This window comes from Schistocerca cancellata, chromosome 5 (assembly GCF_023864275.1).
Source record: "Schistocerca cancellata isolate TAMUIC-IGC-003103 chromosome 5, iqSchCanc2.1, whole genome shotgun sequence".
NCBI lineage: Eukaryota > Metazoa > Arthropoda > Insecta > Orthoptera > Acrididae > Schistocerca > Schistocerca cancellata.
In genome coordinates, this window is record NC_064630.1 from 94,131,586 (window position 1) to 94,155,680 (window position 24,095).

At 43.1% G+C, this 24,095-nt stretch overlaps 1 protein-coding gene across 1 annotated transcript in view; it reads right to left on the bottom strand.

The window, feature by feature from the left end:
- LOC126187700 (RING finger and SPRY domain-containing protein 1-like) overlaps positions 1-24,095 on the bottom strand; it is a 143,718-nt gene that overhangs the window by 75,510 nt on the left and 44,113 nt on the right. Inside the window, exons 4-5 of the mRNA XM_049928942.1 lie at positions 20,410-20,476; positions 20,166-20,306 (exon numbers count right to left, since the gene is read on the bottom strand). Of these exons, the coding sequence (XP_049784899.1) occupies positions 20,166-20,306; positions 20,410-20,476 (208 nt within the window). The remainder of the gene's footprint in view (positions 1-20,165; positions 20,307-20,409; positions 20,477-24,095) is intronic.

Sequence of the window (24,095 nt, forward strand, 5' to 3'; positions counted from 1 at the left end):
ACACAACACCCAGCCATCACGAGGCAGAGAAAATCCCTGACCCTGCCGGGAATCGAACCCGGGAACCCGGGCGTGGGAAGCAAGAACGCTACCGCACGACCACGAGATGCGGGCTCCGGAATATTTTACCCAAGAGGACGCCATCATCATTTAACCATACAGTAAAGCTGCATGCCCTCGGGAAAAATTACGGCTGTAGTTCCCCCTTGCTTTCAGCCGTTCGCAGTATCAGCACAGCAAGGCCGTTTTGGTTATTGTTACAAGGCCAGATCAGTCAATCATCCAGACTGTTGCCCCTGCAACTACTGAAAAGGCTGCTGCCCCTCTTCAGGAACCACACGTTTGTCTGGCCTCTCAACAGATACCCCTCCGTTGTGGTTGCACCTACGGTATGGCCATCTGTATCGCTGAGGCACGCAAGCCTCCCCACCAGCGGCAAGGTCTATGGTTCATGGGGGGGGAGGATCGGTTCTTACGAGTCAAAATTACAAAAAATTAACTGAAAACAATGAAAAATTACCGGAATTCTAAAAAATTCCCGAATTTTTCCCAGTTTTCTCCCAGATGAAAAAAATCCCTGGTTTTCCCAGATCTCCCAGGTCGTATACACCCTGATAAAGACAATAGGAACCTAACAGATATTTTTTTCTTTGAGAGAGTGCCTTACAGTACAGATATTCCTCAGTGGAAATTAGAACAAATAATGACTCCAGAACAAATGTTTTTAAGGAGAGTTTACAAGAGATGACCTGGGATGAAATTTATAATGAATAAAGTGCTGACATAAAATTTAATGTATTCCATGATAAACTCCTATTATTTGAAAACAGCTTTCCATATAAGCTAATCAAAAAGGACATTAAATGGTTACATAAAATTCTATGGATCATTAGAGGTATGAAATTATCATGTGCACAAAGGGAATTATATCTTTTGGCAAGAACAAGTAAAGATTCAGCAGTAGCTGCACACTAACAAACTACCCAAAATTACTGAGAAAAGTTGTTAAAAATATTAAGAAACATGCATAGTATGTCAGATATTAGTAAGTTCAACAACAGACTTAAGGCTACATGGAATGTAGCAAAACAAGAGAGAGGACACTAGCCAAAGAACGAGATAAGATCACTGCTGACTTAAATAGAAGGGATGTAAATACTGAGTTACAGGTAGCAAGTGTGTTTAATAATCATTTCTTAAATATTCTAGAAAATATAGGGGCAAACAGTTCAAGAGAAAAATCAGAGCAGTATGCTAAAAAAGCAAAAAAGTAACTCTTTTAAAATTCAATCATGTGAATGTTTCGCCAACTTATCCCTCTGAGATTAATAAAATTATGTATTCCCTCAAAAATAAAAGCTCAAATGGGTTTGATGGAGTTTTCAACAGAATACTAAATATTTGTTCCCATATAAGCCCTGTCTTATCTGGAATTTGTAATGCACTGCTTGCTCCAGGCATTTTTCCAGAGAGATTGAAACATGCCATTGTTTAATACCTCTATAAGAAAGCTGATAGGAGTGATGTCAATAACTACCAACCTGTTTCACTACTGACACCATGTTCCAAAATTTTTGAGGTCATGTATTCCCCCTACGCAACAGTAATACCCTCAGTAAACCACAGTTTTGATTTCAGAAGAGTTGCTAACCAAATTTTACAACCATAAAATAATGAAGCAGCACCAATTCTTATTTTCTGTGATGTGCCTAAGGTATTTGATTGTGTGAAATAAAATATTCTCCTAGATAAATTGAGGTTTTATGGAGCTGATGGCCAACCAATGGTTAATGTCATACCTAACCAACATAATGCACAAAGTTGTACTGAGTAATTCAACCAGTGTAAGCAGAGGGGATTATACCTCTGACTGGGGAGAAACCACATATGGAGTTCCCCAAGAATTAATTTTAATTTTAAGCCCACACTTGTTTCTCATACATGTACACAGTCATCTAATAAACAACAAGCAGAATTATTTCCTTTTGCAGATGACACTAGTACTATAATCCATTCAAGCATACATACAGCAGCAGAAGAAATGGTAAACAATGTTCTTAACAGTGTCATTGACTGGTTTTCTGTGAATGGTCTCATATTCAATTTTAAAACGACATGACATTCAGTTCTGCACATCTAGTGGTACTACACCAATAATAACACATGGAGATGAAATAATAAGCAGGTGGAAGCTTCAGAATATTGAGATGTCCATATTGATGAGAACTGAAATAGGAAAAGATCATTGTAGATCTTAGGGAGAGACAAATAGGTTAAGTCAATATATTTTGCATTTTTTTCATTCATAATGAATAATGTTCTGCAGTTACATGTCTTTAAGAAATAATTTCTTCATTGCTCGAAAACATGATGTAAGAATAACAAGTGGTGTTCACTCATGATGATCTTGTGGACATCTGTTTATGGAGTTGGGCTTTCTGACTACCACTTTATAGTATATCTATTCCCTCAAGAAGTTTAAGCAATGGAATGTTCAGTTTGGAATACTGACATCATTATGAAAAGAAGAGCATCTCTCCACCTAACTGCACCCTGCTACCCATCCCCCTCAATGACTCCTTCTGTATCACTAAGATTTATCATGCAAATGATCCATGCAACATGAAATGAACTAACAATGGAAAATATATACCAATATATGTTAAAAATATACTTGAGAAAAAAAAACAGAAGATAGATACCACCTACAATAGTAGACAATACTGAGAAAGTACTGAATCTCACGGCGGACATCAGAAAAAGACTAAAATTTTAGGGGCATATCCACAGACTCCCAAAAACAAGGCTCACTCAAAAAATGGTGACATACATAGAAAAACTCAAAACCATATCCTGTCTCCAGCAGATCAAACTGGATTTAGAAAAAACTCATGTCAGTCCTCCAGATATTTTCAACAGAAACTCAAAGACAAAAAATTAGCGAATGGGAAGTACTGATGGGAAATAAAGTCACAGTAACACCAGGGACAAATGGGACTCAGAAAGAAACAGAATTCACACAGAAAAATGAGAGCTGTTCCAAAGAGTGAAATGTAATAGCTTTGTGTGATATGATGGAATCCAAACAATGTAATTATACAGTCCATGAAACATTTGAAAAACTTGGTACAGACATCTGGTCACTAACAGTGTAACTAACAGTACAGTACTTGAAAGACAGACTCTCAAAGTCTTTCTATAATGTTTACAGATGTCCTACATGCACACCTTTTCACACAGCACACAGCTAAATGTCAGTCCAATTCTGCCTGTATCTGACCTAAAATGACAGTAGTTTCTGAGAACATCTACTGCAACGTGGTGTTGCATGTCTTTGAGGATCTGTGGTAGAAGCACCACAAGTGCTATCCTTGACATCAACCTACAAGAAAAAAATCACTAAATGTTAAGTCCAGTGACCATGGTGGTCACTCCAATAGCAATAGGTCAGTGGCCGCAACTTGCCCTATCTATTGAAATGACAACGATTCACTCAGGGGCGTCATCTCAGTAACAATGAAATCCCTGCTATCACTTTAGACCTGTGGCATGACACATAACTCCAGAATGTTGAAATAGATGATACCACTGATAGTTCTCTGAGCGAAGAAGAAGGAGCCATACACTGTCTTGTTTGATCCCGCGTACAACACATTATCTATCTCGGATGTGTTCAACTGTTGCATTTGCACACTCTGTCCCCTATATGCATATGTTGTAATGGATGATCTTTCCTGAAAAAAGTGGCTTTGTCATTGAAGATTAATTTTCTTGCAAAGTCGTCGTTTTCTGGATGGTTCTGCATATCAATACACAACTGCAGGTGGCACAATTTGCTGCATTGGTTTACGTCTTACAGTGGCTGCAATTTGTATGGTTTCACTGTTAATCACTTATAAGAATTGTTCCCACTGTCAGCAAAGGGATGTTCAACCCTGCACCAGTGCAATGAGCACACTTTGTACAACTCCACATCATCAATTCCCTTACATATTCCGCTGTCTGTTCAGACACAAACAGATGGCCTGAATGTTTTGAGTTGCACAAACAACCACCCTGTTTGAATTTCTTATTTCACTTCACTACACTGTTGCAAACTGTTGATGTCTCACGAAACTTGCCATGAAAAGCCCTCTGCACACTCACTACCAACTGGCAAGAGGCTAGCTCTAGCACACCAAATGCTTGCTCTACCTGGATCACTGCCAGTCTCAGCTATCAGGGTCAGTGGCACCCCGTCAGCCGTTTTCCAAACTAACTTGTCAGCACAATAAGCTGAAAAGAACAACATCTTGGCTACTTTGTCTGTCATATATTGTATCATCTGTCACATTGTAGCCTTTTACCTATCAAACAACAGAAAATCCGGAACGGAATAATAACAATATTATGAAAAGGATATATTGCTACACACCATACAGTGGAAATATTGAGTCACAGACAGGCACAACAAAACGACTACTAAACAAGTAAGCTTTTTGCCAAAAAGCCTTGGCAGGCAGAGACAGTGATCATGTGTGTGAGGCTTGTGTGTGTGTGTGTGTGTGTGTGTGTGTGTGTGTGTGTGTGTGTACGGTTTAAGATATGGAGTGATCATTGTCATGGACACAGAGATGCTGTGTACTCATGTGAGAACATGTTAACATCTCACAGAGTTCGAAAGGAGTCACACTGTGAGTTGTCAAATTGTGCAATATCCAAATTTGGGGGCACACAGATGTTACAGTGGCCCGATGTTGGACAGCATGGGAACATGTGGGCTAGCATACTTGTTGCCAAAGTTTCTGACGATCAGAGGGGGGGGGGGGGGGGGGGGGGGGGGGGAATTGTCATCCACATGTTCCATCTCATTCAACAGCATCATGGTGACATTTTTCAATAAGACAATGCTCATCCACATAAGGCATGTGTCTCGAGCAACTATCATGTTGTGTGCATGTGAAGTTGAGGCAATCACATAGCCAGGAAGACACCTAGACCTATCTCCAATACAATTTGTGTGGGACCAGCTCAGATGTCAATTATGTCCCAATGCTAGTATCTAGGGTGTCAAGGACCAGTTACAACAGTTATAGGACAGTATGCCTTGGTGCAGGATACCATACCTTTATGACATCCTTCCCCAGTGAATCAGCACATGCATCCAGACCACAGGGGGTGCAACATTGTACTCTAAGTGGTCTCATACTGCCGAGTTCTCTGTAAATTTGACTATATTGCAATTACTGAAATAACATCATGCACCCTCTCAACTCATCATGTTTTATTTTGTTTTGTTTCTTTTCTTCCTCTTATTCTAGGTGCTTCATTTTTTGTCAGGCAGAGCATATTTTATTTTTAGTTTATACGTTTAAAGTACAGTAATGCCTGAAAAACATGTCTCAGCTATCTATGTTGTCTTGAAGGAATATGAAAACTGTACACCCAGTAAACACTGAATCCTTAAAGAATCTAATCTCCTTAAGTAAACAGATTCCAACGTCTGATTACTTTATAAATGAGTCAATGTATTAAATATTTGATGTTAAGCAAGTAAGTGAAAAGAAATTTACAAAAGGTTTCAAATTATCTTTAAAATTTGTTATTAGTTACTAAGTGATAGTCTGGATAATTTGCACCCCATTTTAAGCAAAAGCCAGCTAGTTTTTCACACATTTCAATGTTTATGACATCATATCTCCTAAACGATGTGTCATACAATGATATTTTGCTGGTAAATTCATATATGTGGACAGTGTCAGCAAAATCTGTTTCTAATACAACTAGTAGCCAACAAATAATAAACTAAAACTTTAAGCCCAATCCAACAATTTTACTGTGCGAGCAGGGAAAAATGTGCTAAGTGATAAACGTTTTTCCTTTCATCACTTTCTGGGGGTGTAAGTGAGAAAAATTTTGTAAAGCACTGAAATTATGTTTAAAGTTTGTGGAAGTTGCTCAGTGCTCTAATCAAATACTGGATGAATATAGTCCAGGTATTTGTGCATGGTGAGTTATGCTGCCTCAAGACATACACACACTGTTTCTAACTGTGGTACTTGTCTTACTGTGTTAAAACCTTCAAGGAACATCATACTCTTTGAAAATTTCAAGATTTTTTTCCTTAAAATTTTCTCAGGGATGTCTACTTTATTGTGGTGTTCATTGCAAGTTCATCAGAAACTCCAGTATCAAACTGAAAAGGCAATTTGTGATAAAGCATCTCACACACCATTCACATTGGGAAAAATAGTTTACTTTGCAGCAAATGTGACAGCATGTAATTTCAATGATGGCCTAATTATGGAATTATTGAAGTCAGCATGCACGCGACAACATGTGTACCCAATATGTTCTAAAATGCTGTACATAAAAGTGGGATATTCTGTTGCTCATACCTCAGGTTCTACTGGTGATAAAAAGGTAGGGTGAAAAGTTTTGGACAGACCTAGGGCTAGAGACTATTTGTATACCTAACAGATGGATCATCTTAGCATCACTATCCTACAGTACACGGTCAAAGTGTGAATACTACACACTTCCTCCTGCTTAGGTAAATGGAGCCAATCAGTTGGTTCTTTTTGCATTTTATGTGGTCTATGGTAGGCTTGATGGGACTTAAAGAGGCACCATTAGTTCAAGGGCAAGTCCTTGGAAAACTCTAAGAAACGTGTTTTTCTTTTACTACATTTTTGCCATCACCAATGGATTGTTCCTGTCTACTTAAAAGACTGACTGAAAGGGGGGAGGAGGGAGGGGGGGAGGGGGGGGGCACCAGCTGCATCATTTTACCTTCCTCAGCACCTTTAAAAATTCTCCCAAACATTTTGGCATTCAAACACATCCCTGTGTTTTTCCGCTGAGGGAGACGGAAAAGTAATATATGTTGGAAGACAGGAGACAGTGGTTGTGTTATAGAAAGAGAAACAGCAACAATGGCAGTGTGAGATAAAGAGACGCACAAGTGGCACTGGAACATACTTGACAGTAACACGACAGTGCCAGGAAAAGAGTGAAGGTGACTGTGCCATGGAGGAGGAATAAAGAGAATGAGAAATTTTTTTTTTTTTCTTTTTGTGGTTTTAGGGCGCACAACTTCAATGGTCATTAGCGCCCTGACGACGTTAAGAATGCACCGCGAGGCACAAGTTTAAAACAACAACTAAAAGGGAAAACACGATAAAAGACAGACTGACAGGCATAGGATTAAAAAACAGCATCATCAAATGTCCTTAGTGAGGTTTGTCAAATTGATAAAACGAAGAACACGAGCAGCTGCTCGTGGGTCATCTGCTAAAACGGCATCTAAAGTACATGGCAGGTTAAGATCGAGACGCAGTGCATTAAAATCCGGACAGGACATTAAAATGTGGCGGACCGTCAGCAATTGCCCACATGGGCAGAACGGCGCCGGCGCAGCCGTCAGCAAATGGCGATGGCTGAACCGGCAGTGTCCAATTCTGAACCGGGCCAAAACTACCTCCTCCCGCCGAGAAGGGCGTGAGGAGGACGTCCAAGCCATGGGAAGAGGTTTCAAAGCCCGAAGCTTGTTGGCTGTAAGGGCAGCCCAATCGGCATGCCACAGCGATAAAATGCGCCGACAAATAACCCTGCTAAAATCTGACGAAGGGACACAACAAGAAGCTGTCCGAGGCTGGAGGACCGCAGCCTTGGCCGCGGCATCTGCAGCTTCGTTCCCAGGGATACCGACATGGCCAGGGACCCACATAAAGCTAACCGGAGAACCGACGTCCACCAGCTGCCGAAGAGAGCGTTGGATCCGGTGCACGAAAGGGTGAACCGGATACGGATCACTGAGGCTCTGGATGGCGCTCAGGGAATCGGAGCAGATGACATAAGCAGAATGTCGGTGGCGGCAGATGTAAAGAACAGCCTGGTAGAGGGCAAAGAGCTCAGCTGTGAAGACCGAACAATGGCCATGGAGCCGGTATTTGAAACTTTGTGCCCCGACAATAAAAGAACACCCGACCCCGTCATTGGTCTTAGAGCCATCTGTATAAATGAAAGTCATATTGATGAACTTCGAACGAAGTTCCACAAAACGGGAGTGGTAGACCGAACCGGGGGTAACCTCTTTTGGGAGCGAGCTGAGGTCAAGGTGAACGCGGACCTGAGCCTGGAGCCAAGGTGGCGTGTGGCTCTCGCCCACTCAAAAGGTTGCAGGGAGTGAAAAATTAAGGTGTTGAAGGAGGCGACGAAAGCAAACTCCAGGGGGTAGCAGGGCAGAGACATACAACCCGTATTGACGGTCGAGAGAGTCGTCAAAAAAGTAACGATAAGAAGGATGGTCGGGCATTGACAGTAGCCGACAGGCATAACGACAAAGCAGTATATCGCGCCGGTAGGTGAGTGGCAATTCGCCAGCGTCAGCATGAAGACTCTCTACGGGACTAGTATAAAATGCTCCGATCGCAAGTCGTACACTCCGATGTTGTATGGAGTTGAGGCGGCGTAAGATGGATGGCCGTGCAGAGGAGTATACGAAGCTCCCATAATCCAGCTTGGAGCGGACGATCGACCGATATAGACGAAGTAGGACGGTTCGATCCACTCCCCACGACATACCACTGAGAACATGGAGGACATTTAAAGAACGGGTACAACGGGCAGCCAAATATGACACATGTGGAGACCAGCTAAGTTTCCTGTCAAATGTAAGGCCTAAAAATTTGGTTGTCTCCACGATTGGGAGAGCAACGGGACCGAGTCGTAAGGACGGTGGGAGAAACTCTTTGTAGCACCAGAAGTTAATACAGACCGTCTTCTCGGCTGAAAAACGGAAGCCATTGGCGACACTCCAGGAGTAAAGACGGTCAAGAGAACGCTGAACACAGCGCTCCAGGACACGTGTACACTGCGCGCTGCAATAGATGGTAAAATCGTCCACGAAAAGGGAGCCTGATACATCAGCTGGGAGGCAACCCATTATTGGATTGATCGCGATGGCGAAGAGAGCGACGCTCAAAACTGAGCCCTGTGGCACCCCATTCTCCTGGTGAAAGGTGTCTGACAGGACAGAACCCACACGTACCCTGAACTGTCGATCCATTAAAAAGGAACGAATAAAAAGAGGGAGGCGACCGCGAAGGCCCCATGTATACATGGGGCGGAGAATGCCCGCCCTCCAACAGGTGTCGTAAGCCTTTTCCAAATCAAAGAACACAGCCGCGGTCGGGTGCTTCCGCAAGAAGTTATTCATAATGAAGGTCGACTAGGTAACCAGGTGGTCAACAGCAGAGCGGCGCCTACGAAATCCACATTGTACATTGGTAAGTAGGCGTCGAGACTCGAGCAGCCAAACCAATCGAGAGTTAACCATTCGCTCCATCACTTTACAGACACAGCTGGTAAGCGAGATAGGTCGATAACTGGAAGGCAAGTGCTTGTCCTTCCCCGGCTTAGGAATCGGGACAACAATAGACTCGCGCCAGCATGCGGGAACAAGTCCCTCAATCCAGATGCGATTGTATGTACGAAGAAGAAAACCTTTACCCGCATGAGAAAGGTTCTTCAGCATCTGAATATGAATAGAATCAGGCCCTGGAGCGGAGGACCGTGATCGGCCAAGTGCGTTTTCGAGTTCCCGCATGGTGAATGGGGCATTATAACTTTCACGATTCGAGGAGCGGAAGTTAGGTGGCCTAGCCTCCTCTGCCTGTTTGAGGGGGAGGAAGGCAGGGTGGTAATGAGCGGAGCTCGAAACCTCTGCGAAAAAGCGGCCGAAGGCATTGGAGACATCCTCAGGGGCCACAAGGACGTCATTCGCGACCTTCAAGCCAGAAACTGGTGAGTAAACCTTAGTGCCAGATAGCCGGCGCAGGCTACCCCAGACAACGGAAGAAGGAGTAAACCTGTTGAAGGTGCTTGTGAGAGCAGCCCAGCTGGCTTTCTTGCTTTCTTTAATAATACGACGACACTGAGCACGTAATCGTTTATAATTGATACAATTCGCCACTGTAGGGTGGCGTTTAAAGGTGCGTAAAGCACGTCGACGAGCACGTAAAGCGTCTCTACATGCTGCGGTCCACCAGGGGACCGGTACGCGACGTGGAGAAGAAGTAGGGTGAGGGATGGAATATTCAGCAGCAGCGAGAATGACTTCTGTGAGGTGTGCGACCTGACGATCGCAGCTTGTGAAGGTTTGATCCTGAAAGGTCGCCCTGGAAGAGAAGAGCCCCCAGTCTGCCTTGGAGATGGTCCAACTACAGAAGCACGGAGAGGGGGTATGCTGCAGGAGATGGATAACACACGGGAAGTGGTCGCTCGAATATGTATCAGAAAGGGCATACCACTCAAACCGGCGTGCAAGTTGGGGAGTACATATAGAGAGGTCTAAATGGGAATAGGTGTGAGATGTGTCCGAAAGAAAAGTAGGGGCACCAGTATTGAGGCAGACAAGATTGAGCTGGTTGAAAAGGTCTGCTAACAGGGAGCCCCTCAGGCAGGATGCTGGAGAGCCCCAAAGGGGATGGTGGGCATTGAAGTCTCCAGTTAACAAAAATGGTGCAGGTAGCTGAGCAATAAGTTGCATCATGTCTGCCCTGGTAACGGCAGATGACGATGGAGTGTAAATGGTACAAATGGAAAATGTAAAAGTGGGGAGAGTAATGCGGATGGCAACTGCCTGCAGGCCAGTGTGCAACGTGATGGGATCGTAGTAAATATCATCCCGGACCAGCAACATAACCCCTCCATGAGCTGGGATACCTACCACAGGGGTTAGGTCAAAATGCACAGAGGTGTAGTGTGCCAAGGCAATTTGATCGCATGGGCGTAGCTTCGTTTCCTGGAGGGCTACGATGAGCGGACGGTGCAAGCGGAGCAGCAACTTCAATTCCTCTCGGTTGGAGCGAATGCTGTGAATATTCCAGTGAATAAGTGCCATCATAAGAAAAGGAAGAAGGGGTCACCTCGAAGGCCGCTGAGGGCCTGGCTTCGAGTGAGCACTGCCGCCGCAATCAGTAGGCGGACAGTCATCGTCCATTGGGTCTATAGGTTCATCGGCCATCTTGGGAGGATGGCCGGGAGGGGGAGCTTCCTCCGCCGGTGAACGGCCAGATGTTCGGCTACCAGCGGTGCGGCCAGGCGAAACGGATGACGGCCTGGGGCGGCAACCGCTGGGTGGCGCAGGAGAAGAAATGCGCCGTGGCGGAGAAGGAGAACTGTGCTTCCTATGAGCCTTCTTGGAAGGACGTTTGGTGGAAGTACCGGTCGAAGGCTGGGAGGTCGACGTACGTAGGAAGTCTGCACGGGATGGTTCCTTCTTGAAGGCCCGTGCATCGGACTTCTGGGTCTTCGTCTTAGCAGAAGCTGATGAAGGGGCTGGTGTCTGTGGGGTGATGGGAGGAAGAGGAGACGTCGACCGCGCGATCTTAGCACTGGCCGAACGGACGACCGTGGTGCTGAAGGTCAGATTGCATGTCTGGGTTGCCACCTCCTGGGTAGTCCAAGGAGAGGCAAGGACAGTACTGTATTTCCCCGCTGGGAGCAGCGTGGGCTTCCTACTAGCCAATAGCTTGCGAGCAGCCGAGGTGGACACTTTCTCTTTGACCCGAATTTCTTGGATACAGCGTTCTTCCTTATAGACAGGACAGTCGCGGGAGGATGCGGCATGGTCACCCTGACAGTTCACACAACGAGGAGGCGGAGGTGGACAGTCACCCTCATGGGCATCCCTGCCACAAGTGACACATATAGCCGCATTGGAACAAGACTGTCGAGTGTGATTGAAACGCTGACACTGGTAGCAGTGCATAGGTGTCGGGACATAGGAGCGAACAGAAATAACCTCGTAGCCCGCCTTGATGCGCGATGGCAGCTTAACACTATCGAAGGTCAAGAAAAGTGTCCGGGTCGGTACAAGGTCATTGTTGACCTTTTTCATGACCCTATGGACAGCCGTCACGCCCTGCTCAGCGAGGAAAGATTGAATCTCCTCGTCAGTCAATCCGTCGAGGGAGCTAGTATAGACTACACCACGAGACGAATTCAAAGTTCGGTGGGCCTCCACCCGGACAGGGAATGTGTACAGGAGTGTGGCCCGAAGCAGTTTTTGTGCCTGAAAGGCGCTCTCAGTTTCTAGTAATAAGGTACCATTACGCAACCTGGTACAAGATTTGACAGATCCGGCTATGGCATCTACGCCCTTCTGGATAACGAAAGGGTTGACAGAGGAAAAATCCTTTCCGTCCTCAGATCGAGAAACGACGAGGAACTATGGGGCAGGCGGTAGTACTTTTGTCACTGGTGGCTGGTCACGTTTCCGTTTTTGGGCAGAAGTCGAGAGAGATGGAGTGAAATCCATTGCGGAGGAATCCCCCATGATTGCCAGCGTCTCCGATGGCGCGCTCCTTCCTTGTGGGGACCCTCTCAGAGGGCACTCCCGCCTTAGGTGAATGTGTACACCTCAGGTCACACCTCCCGAGAAACAGACGGAGGGACCAATCAGCATGGTCAGAAGGTATCAGCTCAGGCAATCACCCCTCCTCGGGCCTGGCCTTTACCAGGGGGTACGCGCGTGGCTTACATGTCTACCCAGGGCGGGGAATTACACGTTACCCCGTCACCGGCTACGCGTGCGAACGCGTGGGTCGGCCTTCAGGCACGCACAGGGAGGATGGAAGAAGAGGAAAAAGAAGAGAGAGAGGGAGAAAGAGGACAGACTGTCTCAAACGCCGAGGCGGAGACCAGAAAAGGCAAGGAGAAGAAGGCAATGAGAAGGCAAGGAGAAGAAGGCAATGAGAAGGCAAGGAGAAGAAGGCAATGAGAAGGCAAGGAGAAGAAGTCAAGGGAAAGAGTAAGGAAGACAGTGAGGTGGAGGAGAACAAAGAAAGGAACCAACCAAAGGAAGGAAGAAACGAGAAGTGAAAAACCAAAAAGACCACAATTATAGGTCGTGGAACCGTCCGTCTCCGGACGCAGGCGCTAACTACCCCCGTGAGGGGGATGGACTCCTTTTAGTCGCCTCTTACGACAGGTAGGAATACCTCGGGCCTATTCTAATCCCCGGACCCACAGGGGGGGAGAATGAGAAAGTGAAGGTGGGCGAGAGCTAGCAATAATGAGACGGAGTACATTGATGTGACAAGTCATGGGACAGTTATATGCACATATAAAGATGTTGGCAATATTGCTTACAAGGTATATAAGGGCAGTGAATTGGCAGAGCTGTCATTTGTACTCAGGTGACTCAAGTGAAAAGGTTTCCGACATCATTATGGCCACACATCGGGAATTAACAGACTTTGAATTCAGAATGATAGTTGTAGCTAGACACGTGGGACATTCATTTTGGAAATCATTTGGAAATTCAATACTCTGAGATCCAGTGTCAAGAGTGGGCCAAGAATTACCTCTCACCACGGACAATGCAGTGGCCGATGGCCTTTACTTAATGACAGAGCAGCAGCGATTTCATAGAGCTGTCAGTGCTAACAGACAAGTAACACTGTGTGAAATAACCACAGAAATGAAAGTGGGATGTAAGACAAATGTATCCATCATGACAGTGCTGTGAAATTTGGCATTACTGTGCTATGGCAGCAGACAACGAATCCAAGTGCCTTCACTAACAGCATGATATCGCCTACAGTGTGTCTCCTGAGCTCATGAACATATTGCTTGGACCCCAGATGACTGAAAACCCATGGTCTGGTCAGATGAATCCCAATTTCAATTGGTAAATGTCAATGATGTGGTTCGAATGTAAAGCAAACCTCAGGAAGCCATGGACCAAAGTTGTCAACAAGGTGCACAGCAAGCTGATGGTGGCTTTATAGTGATGTGGGCTATGTTTGCATTGAAGATTGACTGAAAATGGTTATGTTTAGCTACTTGGAAACCATTTGCAGCTATTCATGGACTTCATGTTCCCAAACAACGATGGGATGTTTGCGGATGTTAAAGAGCCATTTCACTAGGTCACAATTGTTTGGGATTGGTTTGAAGAACATTCTGGACAGTTCGAGAGAACGATTTGGCCACCCAGATTGTCTGACATAAATCCTATCAAACATTTATGGGGTGTAATCGAGAGATCAGTTCGTGCACAAAATCCTGTGCTGACAAAACTTTCACAACTGTGGAAAGTTATGAGACAGCATGGCTCAATATTTCTGAAAGACACTTCCAACAACTTGTTGAGTCCATGCCTTGCTGAGTTGCTGCACTATGATGTGCAAAAGGAGGTCTGACACAATATTAGGAAGTATCCCATAACCTTTGTCATTTCAGTGTACATGACAATGACAACAAGGAAGAGAGACACACACAGTGACACTGAGAAAAGAACAGTGTTCGGAAGGAAGGAAGGATATTTTAGCATTAAGAGAGCAGCAACAGTGAGAGGAGACTAGTAGTCTGATAGAACGATGAGGACTGTGCGTGTAACAGAGGAGACAATGACAGAGAGACACAAAGAACAACAATGAGTTGGAGTGAGTGAGTGAGTCAGTCAGTCAGTCAGTCAGAAAGCACAACTGGGAGCGGAAGGGTATGAGCGACTTACGGTGATGGCGTAATAGGTGTGACAACGAGTTAGGGGAGTTTGTAGGAGTCTGATGTGAGCTGCATACTAAAAAAAGTGTGAATATGTTACCATGCCAAACTTTTGGGAACAATTTTTAAAGACGCTGAGGAATGTAGAATGAGGTAGCTGCTACCCCACTTTTCAGTCAATGTATTTTAAATAAAGAGGAACATATTCAAATCTTTTGTGCTCCGATAGGAGCACTTTTCCACTGGTTATGAACATGTCTGAATCTGGAATCATACCAGTGTGTTGCAACTTCTGCACAAAGGCAGACAGAAAGTGTGCCAAGTAAGCAGAGCAGCAGATGATAGAAGTTGTTAAACAGGCCTGCAGGATCACGAAGGCCTAAAAGAAAATAGAGGAGTTTAACTTAACTACAGAGGATGTAACCCAAAACTTTAATCATTTTTTCTAGAAACTGAATTTTTCAAATTGCCGGGAAACATAACTGGAGAAAAGTACATACGATTTTGATGCCGACATTCTAAATTGAATTCTCTATCAGCATACATAGCTGTTTTGCAATATTTTCTATGCAAATTTTTTGCTCTATTTTATGGGTAAAGAAAAATGACATTTGTTTCAACATGTCACAATTTTGTTAGAACATAATATTTTTTATTTCTCCTACATATAACAAGAGAAAATATACTGGAAATGACTTATATAAAACTCTTTTGTCACAGGTCCAACTGGAGGGCTTTGGAGACTCCTGCTGATAACCATTCTGGCTGCAAGGGGTTTTTGCACTTGGTGCACTGGTTACAGAGAATGTTTAATGTGGACACAAAAATGATTCCTTGAAGACAGAAGAGCAACAAACAAAATTGTACCATCAGAATTAGCATTACTTTTTTACTTTGGAAAAAAAAAATCATGAAAATCATACACTTTTCAAGAATTCAAAGAGGGCTACCCCCTTAAGATAATATTTCTCTTTATGAGTCGATTATGGCACCATTTTAAATATAGTAAATAATTATATGAAATACTAAACTCAAGTTTTTGTTGCTCATGCAAGCTGCAACTGGTAACCTGCATCTGGGAGTCTGCACCTTGAACCAAGTTATCTATTTACACATATCAAAAAAAGTTTTTCATCACCCCAGTTCACAGAACTCCTGAAGATAAGACGTTGACTGTGGATATTGTATCACAGACACAGTCCCTTTGACTGTTCAGAGAAGTTACTAAACCCGCCCAAAGTCGTAAACAACCACGCATGAGAAGCGCCTATTAGACGCAGGGGGCCCGATAGCTGATCAGTTGCAGACATTCCACCAGGAAGGAGGTACACGGCTAGTGTTGTCTGTAGTTCAACTATGCCTAGACGATCAATACTGTGGTTCTATTACAGCCACATTGTTACTTTGTGCCAGGAAGGGCTCTCAGCAAGGGAAGTGTCCAAGTGTCTCTGAGTGAACCAAAGCGATTTTGTTCGTACATGGAGGAGATAGAGAGAGACAGGAACTGTCTATGACATGCCTCGCTCAGGCTGCCCAAGGGCTACTACAGCAGTGGATGACCACTACCTACGGATTATGGCTCAGAGGAACCCTGAAAGCTACGCCACATTGTTGAGTAATGCTTTTCACACAGCCACAGAACGTCGTCTTATGACTCAAACTGTGCGCAATAGGCTGCACGATGTGCAACTTCACTCCCGACGTCCATGGCGAGGTCCATCTTTGCAAACACGACACCATGCAATGCGGTACAGATGGGCCCAACAACAGGCCAGTATTGGCATCATGTTCTCTTCACCGATGAGTGTTGAATATGCCTTCAACCAAACAATCGTTGGAGATGTGTTTGAAGGCAACGCGGTCAGGCTGAACGCCTTAGACACACTTTCCATCGAATGCAGCAAGGTGGAGGTTCGCTGCTGTTTTGGGATGGAATTATGTGGGGCCAACATACACTGCTGGTGGTCATGGAAGGCACCGTAATGGCTGTACGATATATGAATGGCATCCTCCAACTTATAGTGCAACCATATCGGCAGCATACTGGCAGGGTATTCGTCTTCATGGATGACAATTCACATCCCCATCGTGCACATGTTGTGAATGACTTCCTTCAGGATAACGACATCGCTCGACTGGAGTCGCCAGCATGTTCTCCATACATGAACCCTATTGAACATGCCTGGTATAGATTGAAAAGGGCTGTTTGTGGACAATATGACCCACCAACCACTCTGAGGGATCTACGACGAATCGCCATTGAAAAGTGGGTCAATCTGCACCAACAGTGCCTTGATGAACTTGTGGATAGTATGCCACAATGAATACAGGCATGCATCAATGCAAGGCGATGTGCTAATTGGTATCAGAGGTACCGGTGTGTACAGCAATCTGGACCACCACCTCTGAATGTCACACTGTAAGGTGGTACAGCATGCAATGTGTGGTTTTCATGAGCAATAGAAAGGGCAGGAATGATGTTTATGTTGATCTCTATTCCAGTTTTCTGTACAGGTTCTGGAACACTCTAAACCGAGGTGATGTAAAACTTTTTTTGATGTATGTAGTAAAACAGATAATTTTTCATGCTGTTAAATAATTAAGATATGCAGTAAAATAAAAACCACAGCTTTCTGCAACTGAATAAAACTTTAATACCAAGGAGAGAGGATGCGTCAAAGTACAAACAAGCAAGGTGCTTTCATAAAAATACAGGTTGTTCCAATCAAACCTCCCTGATTTCAAGGACCCAGGAGAGAAAACCCACAGTAGATACAACAATGAAAAATGCACCACATTGTAGATTATCTCAATTTATATTCCCAGGTCAGAAGTGCCATGTATCATCGCCAGAGTGCAGCATGGTTGCATGAAGTGAAAGTGGCAAGTCCACGGCACCGCGCGCAAGCACTAGTGTGGTTTGCAGAAATAAAATCGCCGATTACTAGGCAAAGTACTTACTGTCGTGCGTATGAATGTGATCCACCTGATGTGAAAAAAATTAAGGAATGGTATAATAAGTTTCTGGAAAAAGGAAGTGTTCTGAAGCATTCTGCCGGGGCACGTTACGGAGTTTCAGAAGAGACAGTGGAGTACATCAGACAAATGTTTCTCAGAAGCCCACGTAAGTCCATTCGTCAAGCATCTAGGCAACCTGATGTACCTCGATCAACATTGCATCGTGTAGTTCACCAGCATCTTCATGTGTGTGCTTACAAAGTGCAAATTCTGTTACATCTGACGCCGAACGACAAACCACACCAACAACAATTTGCTGCAGATATGCTGCAGTGTATTGATATGGATGCCAGCTCCCTGGAAAGATGTTTATTCTTAGATGAGGCAACCTTTCATCTATCAGGAAGGGTTAATAGGCATAAACTAAATGTCTGGTGCAGGCTAATGCACGACAGGGTTGTTGGACCATTCTTCTTTGGGGAACAAATAGTGAATGAGTCAGTGTATATGGACATGTTTACCGTATTTACTCGAATCTAAGCCGCACCCGAAAAATGAGCCTCGAAATCGAGGAAAAAAATTTTCCCGAATCTAAGCCGCACCTGAAATTTGAGACTCGAAATTCAAGGGGAGAGAAAAGTTTTAGGCCGCACCTCCAAATTAAAACAAAGTTGGTCCATTGTAATACGAGACACAATTTAGGTCGAATGAATGACGATACAGCTACAGGAGTTTGGTTCGAGTCGTAAGCTTAACAGTTAAGTTTTACCAGGTAGCCATTGCTATACGTCAGGCGCTCCGTCCGTATTTATACGGGTACCCTTTCTTTTCACGTGCTTCGTCTGGTTTGAATCGATTGCTTATTTTGCTTTGATCTGATAAGTGCCGTTTTCTTTGTTATAGGTGTTAACGTCACTCTGAGCTGAAAATGCATTATCATGCATTGTTTGTCTCATTCTGATAGTGCGTGTTTACGGCCTGTCGCCGCGCACGGCATGGCTTGCTTTTGTGCGCGCTACCGCCGCTTACAATTAAAAAAAAAGAAAAGAGAGGAATCGTCTCACTAGCGAAACAATGGCAAGAGACTGCTATTTGTTTTTACTTACACTGCTTTCTTTGATAATGATCAACAAGAACCAAATAATAGACTGCATATGATAGAATATGTTCTGAACGAGAGTTAGGCGAAAATTTTTCTCCGTTTGAAAATCTTTGCGGCCGCTTCTCTAGTACGTCAAATTCTGCACAGGAATTAGTCATCTTAGATTTAAAAATCTAATCAGTTGCCGTGCTTAATTTCTGACTGTATCACTATTAGGCACAAGAAAAATACGAATGTAAACATGACACGATACGTATATTCTTCCGCGTTTGCTGTTGTCTCACTCTAGTTTCATAGTTTATTAGGCAGATAGGATTTAAATGAAATAGCAGCAAACACGAAAGAATACGTGGCATAATGTTTACATTCATATTATTCTTATGGTGAAGAGAATACTGCATGTGATTCACATTTCGTCAGGTTCCTATTAGCAACCACCTCTTCTCACAGGTAGTAAAAAATTCAACACGTAGAGTTGGCCATATTGACAAACATCCCAAACAGTCTTGCCAGTCGGATTTTCATAGTACATTGAAATTCTGCTACATTCGAAGATGAACAATACGGAATTTGTATTTACTTCGTTGGATAATGTACGAAAATGCAGTGGTCGATACTCGGGGCGGAGAAAAAAGCTCGTCTTCCACCTTTTTTTTTTAATTTATTTACTGACGCAGAGATTTTGGCGCCAGTATTTATCTCTGTGCCTACAAAGCATGCCCTTGTAGCGCTACATATATTCGACGATTCGACGGCAGAAGTTAGTTGTGGCGGCACCTACCAACATTTTTCAGAACTTCCGCTTGCTTTGCACTCGATTCTAAGCCGCAGGCGGTTTTTTGGATTACAAAAACCGGAAAAAAAGTGCGGCTTAGATTCGAGTAAATACGGTATGTACCCTCAGGTACAAGACTTGCTACCCAACATCATTTTTCAACAAGATGGAGCTCAGCCACATTGGTCAACGGCTGTTCGCAAGTTCCCGGATAGGAAATTTCCCAGTCGTTGGATCAGACGCAGAGGACCCATTGCCTGGCCACCACGTTCACCCGACATTACGCCGCTTGATTTCTTCATGTGGGGATTCATAAAGGACCACATGTATGCGACCAAAGTGGGTGATATTCCTACACTGCGACATCGTATCACTAATGCAATTGCAACAATAACAGAGGAAGGCAAGAAATAGAATATAGACTCGATATTCTTTGTGCTACAAATGGTTCACATGTAGAGGTGTATTGATGATAAATAAATTCTTTGAGATGCTCTACAATGTGGTGCATTTTTCATTGTCGTATCTACTGTGGTTTTTTTTTTCCCACTGGGTCTTTGAAATCAGGGAGGTTTGAGTGGGACACCCTGTATTATATCACACAGAAAGTCTAATTAGTCACTGCTGAAATGCTTGAAGTCCAATACTAACAAGTTTTCTGCATATATACTTAGGGTGGACACATTGGAGGAGCTTACATAATTTTTTCTGCTACATAGCTCCACCTACCACACTTCCAATGATGTTCTCTGGACAGAACAGCACAAAAGATACTTAAGACTTACTGTCTATGTATAACATGCTATAAGTCACTTGATTAGGTACAAAACTTACAAAGATTGTCTAGACACCACTGAGCACAAAAGCCCACTTGCCTCTTGACAAAGTGCTCACAGCCTACCCAAGTTTCCAAAGAAGTAAGTGGATTTTTAACTTCTGCCTTCAGACGTTTCTTTATAGTCACCTTGTTTTCACCTGTTGGAGATAAATCACATGGTTAGATACTAAAACCAATTTATCAGTTTTCTGTAATAAATTTTACATGGAACATCTTACAACAATCAATTTTTATACTCACTTGTTTGTGCAAACTTCTCCAGTGCAATTAATGAAAATAGTATTACAGATGGGTTGATATTTTCATTCTGGAAAAAAAAGTGACCAAAATTGACATTTTTCTGCATTTTAATATCTTTTAATGTTTCATTAGGATGACATCTAATTAATTCCTTCCCTCACGAAAAAATGGAAACAGTTATTTCTGAGAGAGAGAGAGAGAGAGAGAGAGAGAGAGAGGTGGGGGCCAGGCAAAAAGTGCTCCATAACTTTACTCCAATGACAGCCATAGGATAGTTAAAGAGAAGAAAAAAAAAAATTGGATTGTGAGCCAGAAGTCACACACACACAGATTATACTACCTTTGTGAAATGTTCAATAGTTTAATTTGGAAGGTGAACTTATATCACATCATAGTGAAGTTATACAACACCATAGTGAAATTATCATCTAATTCAACGTATTTATTTCAATCTTGTTTCTTGGTAATATGCTTCATGTGTGACCAATACAAATTACAGTACAACTACGCAAGCATATTGGTAAATCATTCCTTTGAATTCGAAGATAGACCAACACACCTTCCTTGCAGATAAACCACAACTGATAACTTTTTTTTTTTTTTTACAGCAATTTCAAAATGTGGTGTCAGAATGATGCAGCTGACTAGTGATACCTTATTCCAGAGGAGTATTCCCTCCATAATATGAGCAATGTAGTTACTCACTGCACGTATCCATTCACACAGCCTTACGTTCAGAATTAAACAGGATGATACAAACAAAAGTCACCGGTTGCTCAGGTTTGATTAAATCTCAGAGGCTGAAACTTTAAGCCAATATTGACACTAAAAATTCTATGAACCATGTAAAAACTAACATCTTCACCATGTGCTTGCCTTATCCACATATTTTCTGAGAATGAATGCAGATCCTCCTTACTCCCATCACCCGGCTGTCTTTCATCATAAAGTGCAGCACGCACGCACGCACGCACGCACGCACTCGGGCGTGCTCTAGCATGCACGCTCAAGTGCGCGCTATCTCCGACGAAGGCCTTGTTGTCCAAAAGCTCATTTTCTGACAGTCTTTTTGTTGTGCCTATCTGTGACTCAGCATCTCCAATATGTGGTGAGTAGCAACCCCAGTACTATCATAAAATAAACAGTTTTTTTTGTCATCAGTCTACTGACTGGTTTGATGCGGCTCGCCACGAATTCCTTTCCTGTGCTAACCTCTTCATCTCAGAGTAGCACTTGCAACCTACGTCCTCAATTATTTGCTTGACGTATTCCAATCTCTGTCTTCCTCTACAGTTTTTGCCCTCTACAGCTCCCTCTAGTACCATGGAAGTCATTCCCTCATGTCTTAGCAAATGTCCTATTATCCTGTCCCTTCTCCTTAGCAGTGTTTTCCACATATTCCTTTCCTCTCCGATTCTGCGTAGAACCTCCTCATTCCTTACCTTATCAGTCCACCTAATTATCAACATTCGTCTATAGCACCACATCTCAAATGCTTCGATTCTCTTCTGTTCCGGTTTTCCCACAGTCCATGTTTCACTACCATACAATGCTGTACTCCAGACGTACATCCTCAGACATTTCTTCCTCAAATTAAGGCCGATATTTGATATTAGTAGACTTCTCTTGGCCAGAAATGCCTTTTTTGTCATAGCGAGTCTGCTTTTGATGTCCTCCTTGCTCCATCCGTCATTGGTTATTTTACTGCCTAGGTAGCAGAATTCCTTAACTTCATTGACTTCGTGACCATCAATCCTGATGTTAAGTTTCTCGCTGTTCTCATTTCTACTACTTCTCATTACCTTCGTCTTTCTCCGATTTACTCTCAAACCATACTGTGTACTCATTAGACTGTTCATTCCGTTCAGCAGATCATTTAATTCTTCTTCACTTTCACTCAGGATAGCAATGTCATCAGTGAATCGTATCATTGATATCCTTTCACCTTGTATTTTAATTCCACTCCTGAACCTTTCTTTTATTTCCATCATTGCTTCCTCAATGTACAGATTGAAGAGTAGGGGCGAAAGGCTACAGCCTTGTCTTACACCCTTCTTAATACGAGCACTTCGTTCTTGATCGACCACTCTTATTATTCCCTCTTGGTTGTTGTACATATTGTATATGACCCGTCTCTCCCTATAGCTTAACCCTACTTTTTTTCAGAATCTCGAACAGCTTGCACCATTTTATATTGTCGAACGCTTTTTCCAGGTCGACAAATCCTATGAAAGTGTCTTGATTTTTCTTTAGCCTTGCTTCTATTATTAGCCGTAACATCAGAATTGCCTCTCTCATCCCTTTACTTTTCCTAAAGCCAAACTGATCGTCACCTAGCGCATTCTCAATTTTCTTTTCCATTCTTCTGTATATTATTCTTGTAAGCAGCTTCGATGCATGAGCTGCTAAGCTGATCGTGGGATAATTCTCGCACTTGTCAGCTCTTGCCGTCTTCCGAATTGTGTGGATGATGCTTTTCCAAAAGTCAGATGGTATATCGCCAGACTCATATACTCTACACACCAACGTGAATAGTTGTTTTGTTGCCACTTCCCCCAATGATTTTAGAAATTCTGATGGAATGTTATCTATCCCTTCTGTCTTATTTGACTGTAAGTCCTCCAAAGCTCTTTTAAATTCCGATTCTAATACTGGATCCCCTATCTCTTCTAAATCGACTCCTGTTTCTTCTTCTATCACATCACACAAATCGTCACCCTCATAGAGGCTTTCAATGTATTCTTTCCCCCTATCTGCTCTCTTCTCTGAATTTAACAGTGGAATTCCCGTTGTACTCTTAATGTTACCACTGTTGCTTTCAATGTCAACGAAGGTTGTTTTGACTTTCCTGTATGCTGAGTCTGTCCTTCCGACAATCATATCTTTTTCAATGTCTTCACATTTTTCCTGCAGCCATTTCGTCTTAGCTTCCCTGCACTTCCTATTTATTTCATTCCTCAGTGACTTGTATTTCTGTATTCCTGATTTTCCTGGAACATGTTTGTACTTCCTCCTTTCATCAATCAACTGAAGTATTTCTTCTGTTACCCATGGTTTCTTCGCAGCTACCTTCTTTGTATCTATGTTTTCCTTCCCAATTTCCCAATAAACAGTATAAAACTGATATTACACCCAATTTCTATGTTCTACAAACCATCCACAGCTAATACATCAAACTGAGTACTTCATATCACACATTTTAAATAGACAAGCAATGGGTATAACTAATGCTTGATATGTGAAAAAAACTAGGTTCGAACACTGTAACCTCGCAGGGGTGTTTTTGAAATTTAGACTTTTTAAAGCGTTATTTTAATGCTTTTCCTGGGCATTTTAAAAGTGTGAACACAACATCAGTAGTTGTAAAAAATAAAGTTATATCATATCACATTTCAAAGTTCGTAGTTCTGATTTTTTTTTCCTCCGAAGTACCGCTATGGGGTATCAGTGCATACCATCACAAATCAAGCACTGGTTGTACCATCCAAAATGGAACTCTTCAAATTATGGACTCAATTTCGTTTTCAGTGATTGAGGGCTCCTGGAAAAACAATAGATGGACTATCTGCCACATTCATAAGCTGATGATAATGATAATATACAGATTTTTTCCTGTTTTACAACCTGCTATTCTTAATAGCACCTCAGTTTTCTTCTGTATATCTGCTGTGATGGTGTCCATACAT